Raw genomic sequence first — 12,619 nt, forward strand, 5'->3', positions numbered from 1 at the left:
TGACAGTTTCTTGCAACCCATGCATGTTGAGAAATTCAAGCACATGTATGCCCTTGTCCACATTACAAGGTACTGTGCAAGTACACACATCACATATCACAGGAAGGAGCCCTAATTAATCTCATCCAAAGAAATTTATTTAACTGTAACAGGATCACAGTGTAAACACATCTCACTTGAGTGACCCAGGACACTGTTTTTTTTATGTATACTGGCCTGGTGCCAGTATAGCAGGAAAAGAACCTTTGCTTTTCAACCCAGTAAAGCTGGAGGCATATAGTCAAAACATGATTAAGAAAAGTGACAAGGCTATGACCTCTGACCCAGCACTTAATCATGCAGAACAAAATTGTTTCATTTATACACCCCTTATCTCTAAGTCACATAAAAGTTCCTCAAAATCAGCCACAGGTGTATTTTACAAGGAACCCTCTCCTGCCCTGCTCACCTTCAACATCCAGACTTTAAGGAGTTAAGTGAAATTGTTTTGCTTTTGCAAAGGGAAAATAATTTACAGCATATGGCTCTACTGCGTAGTATAGCCATAAACCAGAACCCTCCTCAAACCCCATGCCGGAAGCCAGTACCTTCCTTCCAGGTATGTGTTATTGAGCAATTAATAGTCACAAAAAATTGTTTGCTCAGAAGGAGACTCGTTTAAAAGGAGGAATCACTGCTTGTAGCATTATATGCTCATCTCACTTTCCCTCCTGCTCAGTTAGGTTTTGTGGGCTTTTTATTGTTTCAGAAACACGTCAAAGCATATTTGACTAGGGGCAACAGTGGGACAAAAGAGATGTCTATGTTCCCCAGCCTTTGCCAAGTTGGTGTCCCATCAGTTCCATCCAGCATAGTGTACACCACAGGGAACAAAGACTCTTTCAAGCCACTTTCAACTTCCTTAAAACTATGGTCTGTCTGCAACCGTAGAATAGCTGGACATCTTTGTACACCCATGGGTACCACTGTAAAACTGGGAGCAGAAGCCCCTGGGGTTGATTGTATTACTAGACAACCAAGCAACCTGTTTTGGAAGGGCTGTTTTTAAACACATTTTGCTTTTCCTCCAGGGATGCTTTCAGGAAGAATAATAATAATAATAATAATAATAATAATAATAATAGCTCTCAATCAAGTGTTAAAAACAATACAGCATTAAATATTAAAAACTTCCCTAAACAGTGCTGCCTTCAGATGTCTTTTAAAGATAAGATAGCTGCTTATTTCCTTCACATCTGAAGGGAGGGCGTTCCACAGGGCAGGCGCCACTACCGAGAAGGCCCTATGTCTGGTTCCTTGTAACCTCACTTCTCGCAGTGAGGGAACCGCCAGAAGGCCCTCGGTGCTGGATCTCAGTGTCCGGGCAGAACGATGGGGGTGGAAACGCTCCTTCAGGTATACAGGACCGAGGCCGTTTAGGGCTTTAAAGAGCACATTATTTCCTCCCCGTTTTTCTTACCAGCTTACCACTGAGCACAAGCTGAGACGGAGCATCGAAATACTCGTAGTTTTATTTCACATGCTGGCTACCAATGCAAAGCTTGTTTTAAAGTCTTGGAACTCTTGTGGCTCTGGGAATGAATTTTTTGTTTTTGTGTGTGTAAGGGACTGAGGACAAATTTCTGGCTAGAATTCCATAGCCCCTTCACAGAAACGCTAGCCAAGATTTTGTAGGAAGGACAGCGAGAAATGATCTTTAAAACCAGCGTAACCACATTTACAGCTGATTTTTCACACATTGTAAGAAGAAGCTCGCAGTCTAGTGCATTAATTAGTCTTCAATGTGTTGTAGGATTCTTTGGTTCCAAGGGTGAACTCCTCCTTACCATCAGGGCACCGTTGCCCCATGTCCGTCCTCTAGCCTAGCTGAAATGCATGTTATATACATGGGGATGCTCTCGGGGTCTTTCAGCTCACACTTTGGGACTTCCTCATTTCCTTCCACCCCTTGCTTGCCCTTTCCCTTTTGCCACATTCCCAGTTTACAAAGGGACTCCCTGACACAGTAACAAACTCTCTGAGGCTGTAGTATCGCACAAAAGGCCCATACATGTGAACAGATGTGAGAAACGTGTATGGAGTAAACACTCTTTCCCCTCCTATAATTTTAGATAGAATAACAGCTTCTTAAAAATAATTTTTTAAAAGGCCAAGAATGAAGCAAACTCCCACAGGAATCCAATGGAACATATTCTTTCCTCAAACTTTTGGCAGAGCTGTAAATTGATACAGAATTAAGATCCGAATAAGGATCAAAAGAGTAGAATCTAAACACTGGGTGCATCGAATGTATTTTTTTTAAAGGTTTGTCACAGCTAATATATTAAATAACTGTGCATTTAATATTCCTCCACCATTTCACACACCACCCCCATGAAATGTTTCTCTCTTCCATTATTTTTCATGCTCTTTTCCTTTGTAGTAATGATGTCCTGCAGCTTTACAGATCTGCATTTTCTGGCCTTCTGGATCTGGATCCTTTCTGTAGATGTTCCCTTTAATTTCATTGCTCATTGTCTTTTCTTCTTCTTCTTCTGTATTTGTCCCTCTGTGCGTTCTCCACAGCCCTGTTGTTGAATGAGCTTGGTAAGCACCCCATTTCTTCTATTTCTTTTCCATTTTTTCCAGTCAATCGATGTACTTTATGTAAGTTGATTGTTCTGTCTCTATTATTTTATTTTTGTACTCTCAAATGTTTCTTTTTTAAAAAAAAAGATTAATAATGCAGTTTAACTAAATGAAGGTAATTGATTTCATGTTTGTTACTTAAATTTATTTACCATATCTGCTGGTTTTGAAGTAATCCCTTGGATTCAGTGTGCCCTCAGACTGAAATCAAGGTATTAAAGATTTGATGGGAAAAGATGAGACATCTTAGGTCAATTATATGGTAATTGGTTGAAACATCTCATCTCCAGAAAGCCTTTTGGCAGATGCACAAATTAAACAGGCCAAGATTCAAATTTTATCCAGGGTTTCTTCTGATACATTAAGGAAGGGTAGAGATCTATTTTTCTTTAACTTTCACTTTGCAGAATGGCACAAAAGGTCTTCTTTAAGCTATACATCCATTTTGGGGGGAGTGGGTAGACACTGGTTTTCATATGCCAATTGAGGGAAAGTCATTTTTGGGATCAGTTAAGAGACTATATTACAGCCCATTACAGAAATTGCTCAAGTGGAAACGCTCACTGGTTTTTGTGACCAAAGAATTACTCCTTTTGGTTCATGAGACTCTGCTGAAATGAGAGAATCCAGTACGTTTGCAAAATTAACACACAACTGAAATCCTGTTGGGGGATGCTATTTGGAACAGAGAAACCATTAGCCAGATACAGGTTAAGTATGTTCTCCTTTTGCCAGTTTTTCATTCTAAATCCCCCTTTCCCGAAGCTGCTTCTTGTTTTAAAAAGCGGTGCTGGGAGTTGGAAGCACACAGTTGTTTGCAACTCATAGGTAGGCCCTGGTTTCAGCTGAAATGAGTGGGCACCGTGTAGGAGCCCCCAAGCATTCCCATTCATTCCAGTGGTGTTCATGCAGGAGAGATTCCTCTTAAATAAAATCCCTAATGATAGTGATGGGAAAGATAAACCTGGGGTTCCTTTGGTGACCCAATCCTGTTCAGTAAGTTGCATCTTACCAAGTGCATGCTAACCTAAATGCGGTCGTGGAGTCAGGTTCGTATCTTGTGGGCCAATGCATGGATTGTTTTGGAATCAGATCACTTATTCATACCCAGCTAATCGAGTACAGGAAATGTGCAGCTCACCTACACACATCACTCCCAAAAGGAGTTGCTTCATTCACTTGAATGGGCACCATGACAACAGAGTGTGAAGGAATGTAGGAAGTTTGGCATAGCGCTTTAGAGAAAACTAGAATCTGTAACAGATAGCATGCCATCCTCTAAGCGCCTTTGTCTATTTCTGCAAATAGGAGGATAGTTGAAGCTGAAATGAGAAGGCATATTTAGTGTTGGAGTGGGAGTTCAAAAAAGAAAACAGGAAGCTTCCTAATACTGAATCATGCCACTGGAAAGCTCCGTCTGCTAATACTCCCAAGATCTCAGGCTGGAGTTTTTAACTAGAGATGCTAGGAGCCGAAGTAAACACACAACTAAACCCTGTCGAGGAGTCTGCACGCAAAGTCTTCTCCATAAGTTTCAAAACCAAGATGTAAGAAGCAATAATTTTCCAAATAGGATATATTCCTGGGATGTTTTCTGGTGATGACTGATACACAGCAGTCACTAAAGCAGCAGCCCTGAGTTTCGTCAACCTGTCTCCCCCAGAAAGACCAGGTAAAACAAAACATGTGATGTGGCCGCGCTGTGTTGTGATCTTCCAGCCACAAGGAACAGCTAATGAAGTGGAGCTGTGGGTGGGGACTTTCACATCACCGTGATGCCATACCACACATTTTGTAATCCAAATAGTTACCAGGATAGCGAAGAGGAGAGTGTAGGGCTATGTTTTTTGCAGCATCTAATCTTGGCCTTAATTGAACAGGGAATAAAATGTTTCAACCAAATCTGGACTTTTTGAAATTTTCACACATGGGAAATTAGGATAAACCTTTCACACACATAAACGTTTTGGCATTTTTGCCTGATCCAATTGAGTGCATTTCCTGTAGGGAACTTTAGGGTAGAATTTTATAGATGACATGTGATGTGCAGCAACAGATGCTAATTTGCTTCCCTTTTCTCTCTTTCCATTTTGCTATTCCTCTAGGTGGCTTCACAATTACAGGTATGGTTTTTTCATTATTATTATTATTTTGCTGTCTTCTAAATGTATGTTTCCATGTGGAAAATTAGGTTCTTCTACTGCTTATTCCCTTTCCTTTTAAGATACATAATATTAAAACAGACGCACAGCAAAGCATTAGTACCATCTAACACTTTTCATAGCTCTTTAAGATTAAGAAGGCTGTATGGGAAAAGGAATAACATATGCAACCCATGATTAGCTAAAATTCATGCAGGTTTACCTTGACTTAGTACACACATTAAGCAGCGTTTATAAACCAGCAACAAACCATGGCTTATATGAGCATAGTTGGCTCATGGTTTAGCTGCTGGGCTGGGTTTACATGATCAAATTAGCAAACCATGGCTTGGAGTTAGGTGCAAACCAGATCAGTGACTCAACAAATTAGATGACACCATTCCTGAAGCAGCTCAGAACTACTGTTGTTTTTCTGTAAACAGCAAGTTTAGGTTAGTTGTCCATTAAATGAATCAACCAGTTTACAATGACCCAACTACGTTTTAAGCCAGTAAAGTTTACACAGTGTACACTGTTTATAACATGAATTGGGATTCATGTGATAGTTCCATATACTTAGAATATTATGCAACTATAACATGAATCCCAATCCTCACTCCACAGAATCATTACCCATTCATCCAACGCATATTTTCAAATAGGAATACAGAAAGAGATGGACTCCCATTTCATTGTCCTAAAGCCAAATGCTATTGCAGGGGGGTGAGGACTCCTACTCAGGACAATCAAACGTTAATAGTTGTATTATGGTAATGAACATATGGCATTTCTTTTCACCTTTTGTGATAAAAGAGAGGCAAACATATCACACTAGAATGAAACAGGACCTGAATGCCAGGGAAGTTTCCCGAATTTGTACCATTTAAATAATGCACACTTCTCATTCCCTTTTTATCGCCCATTTCTTTAATTTGATTGGGGATTTCGTGGAAGCAGTTCTGCAATGAACTGATCGCTTTTGTGCTTTGATTGTAAAAGTGTTATATACTTGCATATTGCCTTTCTCTTATAGCTTTAAAAAATAAAAAATAAAAGCTCAGAGCAAGTTACATACATACGTTCTTTATTTTGGTCCAAAGACCCACAAAAGCATTTTCAAAATCAAAATAAAACAGAAAGTTATGTAATGATGAAATGATGTATAGGTACTAGAAGGATCAGTATGGAGCTCAATAAGAGGTGTGGCTGAATTCAGAAAAAAAATTCCAAGTCCTTTCTCAAGAGTGCAAAGCCTGCCTGCCTACATAAATCACCCAAGCCGTTGCATGGGGAAGGAATGTTTTTAGGAAACAGTGAACTAAAGGAAGAGTTGCACCCCAAGAACCTCTGCAACATTGCAAAGAAATGTGGGGGCATTGCAAAGGACTGTATATGGTTGCATGTTTTGAACTCCGAAACCAGAAGAGGAACCCAAGCTTAAAAGTTCAAAAAGCGGCCTTTACAGATTAAAATTGTAGTGCTGGCGTAGAAAACATTCGCCAACAATGAACCCAGCTTGGATATTTGAAGAAGATGGCACTCTGTTTTCCATTTGCTAACATCTTGGCTTATTTTTTGTTTTCGTAATCAAGGGAAACGTTTGAACGGTAGGACATCTTGCTTTCTTTCATGCAAACTAAGATTAACACTAAACCCACGTACTAAGTAACTAGTGTGTAAACCAAGTTTGATGAAGTGGTGTGGTATTTCTTTCCGACACACTTAACATCACACGTTTCTGGATAACAGAGTAAGACTTTTTTTTTAATTTCCAGTGATTCGCTGGTAACAATTTGAAAGCATAATACAGAGCTCTAGAGACCTAGAGGATGGCAGTGGGTTTAAGATTCTTTTGTGCTCTTTAAGCAGCTTTGCTGGCAACACGGCTCCTGGCATAACAGCCAAGGGATATTGTAGATCAAATCATGGTCTTGGGCTGAATGTTTCAAGGGCCTCTGTGCCAAGTTATCTGCAGCTGTCTTTGCATCAGAATTTACCACCTGAACAAAAGCCAGGAGAGTTCTAAGCGCTAAGGCTGCAGTCCTAACCACCACTTACCTGGGAGTAAGCCCCACCGAAATCAGAAGGGCTTACTTCTGAATAGGCGTGGTTAGGATGGCACTGAAAGTCACCACAGTCTTTTTCCTTATTATCACTATCCCCCAGAACATCTGCCCACCACAGCTACCAGCTGATTTAATTGTAGGATGCATCTAAAAGCTTCAGAATGGTATTGAAAAATATGGTTATGAATGGTAAGGTAAAGGTAAAGGGACCCCTGACCATTAGGTCCAGTCGTGACCGACTCTGGGGTTGCGGCGCTCATCTCGCTTTATTGGCCGAGGGAGCCGGCGTACAGCTTCCGGGTCATGTGGCCAGCATGACTAAGCCGCTTCTGGTGAACCAGAGCAGCGCACAGAAATGCCGTTTACCTTCCTGCTAGAGCGGTACCTATTTATCTACTTGCACTTTGACGTACTTTCGAACTGCTAGGTTGGCAGGAGCAGGGACTGAGCAACGGCACCTCACCCCGTCACGGGGATTCGAACCGCCGACCTTCTGATCAGCAAGTCCTAGGCTCTGTGGTTTAACTCACAGCGCCACCTGCGTCCCTATGAATGGTAGTCCTCATTTTATTTTATTATTCATAATTTTATTATGAATGGTAGTCCTAATAAAATAACAAATGTCCCGATGCATTTCAGATAACAACACACGGGAGATACGTTGTCTTTGTAGGAGAACCTTGGTCTTTTGACTCTGAGGAAGGTTATCAACAAAAACACAATGGGCATTTTATTGTTCTGATGGGACTATTATTATTGCCTCTTCTTTGGCTTCTTCCAGCAGCGGTGCAGAGTAGAGCACTGTCTCTCGGGCCTTGGATTAGGGCTAAAGCCTTGCAGCTCAAAGGTTCATAGAAACCTTAACAAACTACCATTCCCAATGGTGTTTGTGTGTCGGGAAACTCCTGCTGATAAATGGAGTGTAATGAAAAGCAGCAGGCCTCCACTTTGTGCTGCCACTGCTGCTGGAAGGTAAGCTTTGGGTAAGGTAGGATAGAGACAGTGACTCACTAAGTGAATCGAGAGACCTCTAGGTCTTGTCGTTCCCCCCAATGACATAGGTAAAGGGACCCCTGACCATTAGGCCGACTCTGGGGTTGCGGTGCTCATCTCGCTTTATTGGCCGAGGGAGCTGGTGTACAGCTTCCGGGTCATGTGGCCAGCGTGACTAAGCCACTTCTGGCGAACCAGAGCAGCGTACGGAAACGCCGTTTACCTTCCCGCTGGAACGGTCCCTATTTATCTACTTGCACTTTGATGTGCTTTCGAACTGCTAGGTTGGCAGGAGCAGGGACCAAGCAACGGGAGCTCACCCCGCCGCGGGGATTCGAACCGCCGACCTTCTGATCAGCAAGTCCTAGGCTCTGTGGTTAACCCACAGCGCCACCCACGTCCCAAGACCTCTAGGTCTTGTCGTCCCCCCCCCCCAATGACATAACCTGGAGCAAAACCAGGCCTGAAGCTCAGAAATAGGAAGAACTCTTAAATGAACAGCTTTGGACCCATTCCAAATCCAACCTAGTTTAGCTCATTCCAGAAAAAGACAGGGGAATTTTACGCATCCCTTGTACCGAGCAATTATTTTTGAACAACGTCTATAATAGACACAGATGGCTTAAGCATAATCTACAAATAAATAGCTTCCCCTTGCTAAAGCTCCACCTCTCCTGTAAGATGACTTCTTACTTTAAGGATGAAGAGCTCTTGTGCAGAAGAGTTTGTTTTTAAGAACTGCCTTTAAGAAGTGAGTACTTAATGTACTTCTTAATGTGAGTACCGTATTTTTCGCACCAAAGGACGCACCGGACAATAGGACGCACCTTGTTTTAGAGGGGGGTGAACAAGACAAAAAAATTCTCCCCCTCTCTGCCCAGCGCCCCTTCAGCGAAGCGGCAGGAGGCGCTGCGCAGAGAGGGGGAGAATTTCCCCCCTCTTGTTTTCCCCCTCTAAAACAAGGTGCCGTTTAAGGTGCGTTCAGTCGCCTTCAGGTGGCTACCTTGGAAGCCTGGAGAGTGAGAGGGGTCGGTGCGCACCGACCCCTCTCGCTCTGCAGGCTTCAGGTTCCTTTCAACCTGCTCTTTGAGGCTGGCGGGGGGAAGCCCACCACCAGCCCCAAAGAGCAGGTCGGGGAGCAGCGCAAAGGCGCGCAGCAGAGAGGCTGCTGCCATAGCCGCGTGTCACCTCTCCAGCCGGGAGAGGGTCGCGGGGCTATGGCTTCTTTAGCCCCGCGCGCTCTCTCCCGGCTGGAGAGATGGCGCGCGGCTATAGAGGCTCCTGCTAAAGAAGCCCCGCTTACCCTCTCCCAGCTGGAGAGGTGATACACAGCTATTGCAGCAGCCTCTATAGCCGCGCGCCATCTCTCCAGCCGGGAGAGCGCGCGCGGGGCTTCTTTAGCCCCCCATGACCCTCTTCCGGCTGGAGAGATGGCGCGCGGCTATAGAGGCTCCTGCCATAGCCGCGCGTCACCTCTCCAGCCGGCAGAGGGTCGCGGGGCTATGCTGTCTTCGCTCCATAGGACGCACACACATTTCCCCTTCATTTTTGAAGGCGAAAAAGTGCGTCCTATGGTGCGAAAAATACGGTACTTCTTTCACCAAAAATGGGATTTAATTTTTCAGTAATCTGTAAGTGAAATCGTGTCTTTGGAAACAAGATTATCTTAGACTTGTTCAAGGCAAATTTGTTAATGCTTACTTTGAATTAAGTTCCAGTGAGGTTTATTCCCAGGTAAATGTGCATAGGATTGCATCCTAAATAGAATTTAATGCTGTGATAAAGATAGCCATTCACTTTTAAACACTGCCCAGTATGCCATCCACAGAACTTTTGCAAAGCAGCTTTCCCCTTATAATTTAAGAAGCCTGCCTGTTCTAAGAACTTACTGATGTCTTTGACATTGAGTAAGGTCAACATCTCAGTAACAGCATTATCAAGCAGACCTACCAAGGGTCCTTTATGACTCTTCATGTCTCCTGAAATTGCCAGAACTCAGTGGAGTTCTGTTAATCTCTGCCTGCTCTTTACTCCATGCTTCTCCACCAGCATCGACCAGGTGAGCAGATGCAGCCAGCCCTTCAGCCCTGAGGCTAAAGGAGTACTTTATAATTTATGTATTTCTGTTAACTTCTCTTGAGAAATGACTACAGCATAGCTATGGCTCTGAGGAACCCAGGGGAAGATTGGAACTGCATAGGAAAGAAGAGAATGATAAAGACTGCATTAAAAATGTACAAGTGCCCATTCGCCGTAATCATTTTTCCCCCTCCTTGAAATCTTAAGCTGCAAAATTGTGATTGGAAATAGATTTCCATTAGGAGGCCACCATTTCAAAGGTGACGAGTAGCAGTCTAATCTTTTGAAGCACTTGAGCAGGCTGGCTGGGACCTCATTCATGGCTCTGTTTATTCTTGAAAATGCGGGAAGGCGGTGCTTGAGAGTCCCCTGTGGGAAATTGTCATAGCAATAACCTCACATGAAGTTGCCATTAACCAGGTAGATACTTTGCAGCTAACCAAATCTAACAACACCAAGTGTTAACCCGGCCACCAAAACTCAAAGCAACCCACTTATCTTTTACTTTTTGCCAATCGTTTTGCTAGGCAAACCTGTCTTCCGGAAGGTACATCCTAGAGACCATCCCTTTCCTTCTACTGTAATCAACATTCAAGGTATTCTGTTTGCCAGGGTCCCTGTTCCACAGATAATGTGCATTAGCAATAGTTTAGGACTTCATATATACGGTGCATTGGAGCAGGGCGTGGGTGGGTTCCACTGAAAAATAGGGTACGAATTAAATTACTGGCAAATTGCTGCTCTTTAATAGCAACTCACACTGCCTGCTTGCATCATCTAAGCCTGCCAGGCAGACATCTGTCCCGTCCTAAGTTAAAGGAAGTTGTCATGAATCAGTATTTTGATCCAAGTGAGGTTGTAGGCAAATAAAAGCTGACAAAAGACTTGGCTCACTCTTCCCATAACCATCGTACAACTCATCTCTTAGGAGCTTTGTGATGGGAAAGTGTGTGAAGCTGCCAATGGTCAGCACCTGTCTCTGCACACCAGCACTCCTGGCCCAACCAGGGGTAAATACAGGTGGGCCAGAAATGATGGGGTGTGGCTGCAACTGATCACTTGGCAGGCTCTCGCCTCCCCCCACTACCACATAAAAGGGAGAGAGACCAGGAGGGGAGATAGAGCAAAGCAGGCGATTGGAAGTCTGCATCTCTCTACCCAAGCACAGTATTAATCAGAGAAATGCTTTGTGCATTATAAGAAACTAGGTGGAAAAGTCGTCTGGGTCTTGTTCACCCAGTGCTCAGCCAAGGTGGGGAGATCCAACGTAGTGGGAATAAGCACCAACGCCTAGGGGCCCATGTCACTTTGACACACACACCCCCACACACACCCATAAAATATTTGAGGGGGCCTGGCCACCCTAAAGTTGATGGGCATTGATGCCTTTCTTTCATTTCCATCTTTGGACTTCATTTCCCAACAAGCCCTGTAAACAAACTTGTAATAGGGTTGCTGAATGGCAACTTAGCTAGGACTGGGCAAAAACCTTTTATGGCCCTTGTGATTAGAGGAGAGACAGAGAGTGCAAACTGGGTTCACAGAGCTCTGCTAGGACAAGAGAGGAAGCAACTCCCGGTTGCTTATCATTTAAAAAAATTAAACTAGATGACTTGGAGGTTAAAGCTCCCCACTTGTTGTTGTTGTTGTTGTTAATTCACCCTTTGCCCCAAGGTCCCAGTGCGGGTTACAACAATTAAAAAGCAATATTTAAAAGCAATTTAAAACACCTTATTGTCACAGAAATAAGGTGGGTCCTAAAAATATGTCCAAGCAAGCAAATGCATAATTTTGCAGCCCACCTTCATTGATTTTGGGTGGTGGTGGGAATGCAACCCGATGCCTAGAAACTTATATCTGGGGAGAGTTGTGTTCAAGCTCTCCTTTTTAAGGATTCAGAGTAGCCCCGGACCAGGCACTGTTTCTGAGACCAGACAACCTCACAGAGCTGTTTTGGGATAAAAAGTGAGGTGAGGGACGGGGAATAAACCTTCACCAGCACTAGGATCGGGGATGGGGCTTATCTGGGACCCCCCAATATTTTATTCAAGTTGGTTGCCCTTGTAGTAGCAGTTATCAGGGAGCAATTTAGAGAGAAGTAGGGTGTGCATGATTATTCATTATATGAGGAATGCATAATGATGAGCTGAGCTCCTGACCTTCCTTATATAGGAACAAATAACTCACCTTGAAGTAAGATTTAGGACTGGAACTCTAAGGCCTTTTCATCCCTCTGGCCTTAGAGGATTCTGACAATTTAAGGATAACTACTTTTGTCTTTTAAAATAGGGAGGTATCATTCCAATCCAAATCAGCCCAACTTATAACCCACAAAGTTGAGCCCAACCTTCAGTCCTAGAACCATAGAATTGTAGAGTTGGGTGGGACCATGAGCCCCCTGTAGCCCAACCCCCTGAAATACAGGAATCTTTCGCCCCATGACCCTGCAATTAAGAGTCTCATGTTCTACCAGCTGAGCTGTTTATGACAGCCTATTTTTGCTGCCTGCCAGGTAATATTTTGTCAACCCTTTTTTTATATATAAAGATATTTATTAAGTTTCCAGTTTTATACAAACAAAAAAGAAAAAAAAACACATACAATTCTCAAAACTTAGTTTTCAATGACATATTTCCCTGACCTCCTCATACCTCCCCTTCTTGTATTCCAATTCAAATTATTTACTCAGCAAATCCTTATCTCAGAACATTA

At 43.2% G+C, this 12,619-nt stretch overlaps 1 protein-coding gene across 13 annotated transcripts in view; it reads left to right on the top strand.

Annotated features, from left to right (window-relative positions):
* Positions 1–12,619, top strand: part of SLC8A1 (solute carrier family 8 member A1) — a 309,346-nt gene that overhangs the window by 255,511 nt on the left and 41,216 nt on the right. For 5 of the 13 annotated variants that reach the window (XM_053383508.1, XM_053383510.1, XM_053383507.1 and 2 more), the window contains exons 4-7: positions 2,566–2,586; positions 4,734–4,751; positions 6,362–6,376; positions 10,435–10,503. In XM_053383508.1, coding sequence (XP_053239483.1) covers positions 2,566–2,586; positions 4,734–4,751; positions 6,362–6,376; positions 10,435–10,503 — 123 coding nt within the window. The remainder of the gene's footprint in view (positions 1–2,565; positions 2,587–4,733; positions 4,752–6,361; positions 6,377–10,434; positions 10,504–12,619) is intronic. The other 8 variants (XM_053383500.1, XM_053383501.1, XM_053383502.1 and 5 more) reach the window with 5 other exon arrangements.

The sequence above is a fragment of the Podarcis raffonei genome, chromosome 3 (genome assembly GCF_027172205.1).
Source record: "Podarcis raffonei isolate rPodRaf1 chromosome 3, rPodRaf1.pri, whole genome shotgun sequence".
Lineage (NCBI taxonomy): Eukaryota > Metazoa > Chordata > Lepidosauria > Squamata > Lacertidae > Podarcis > Podarcis raffonei.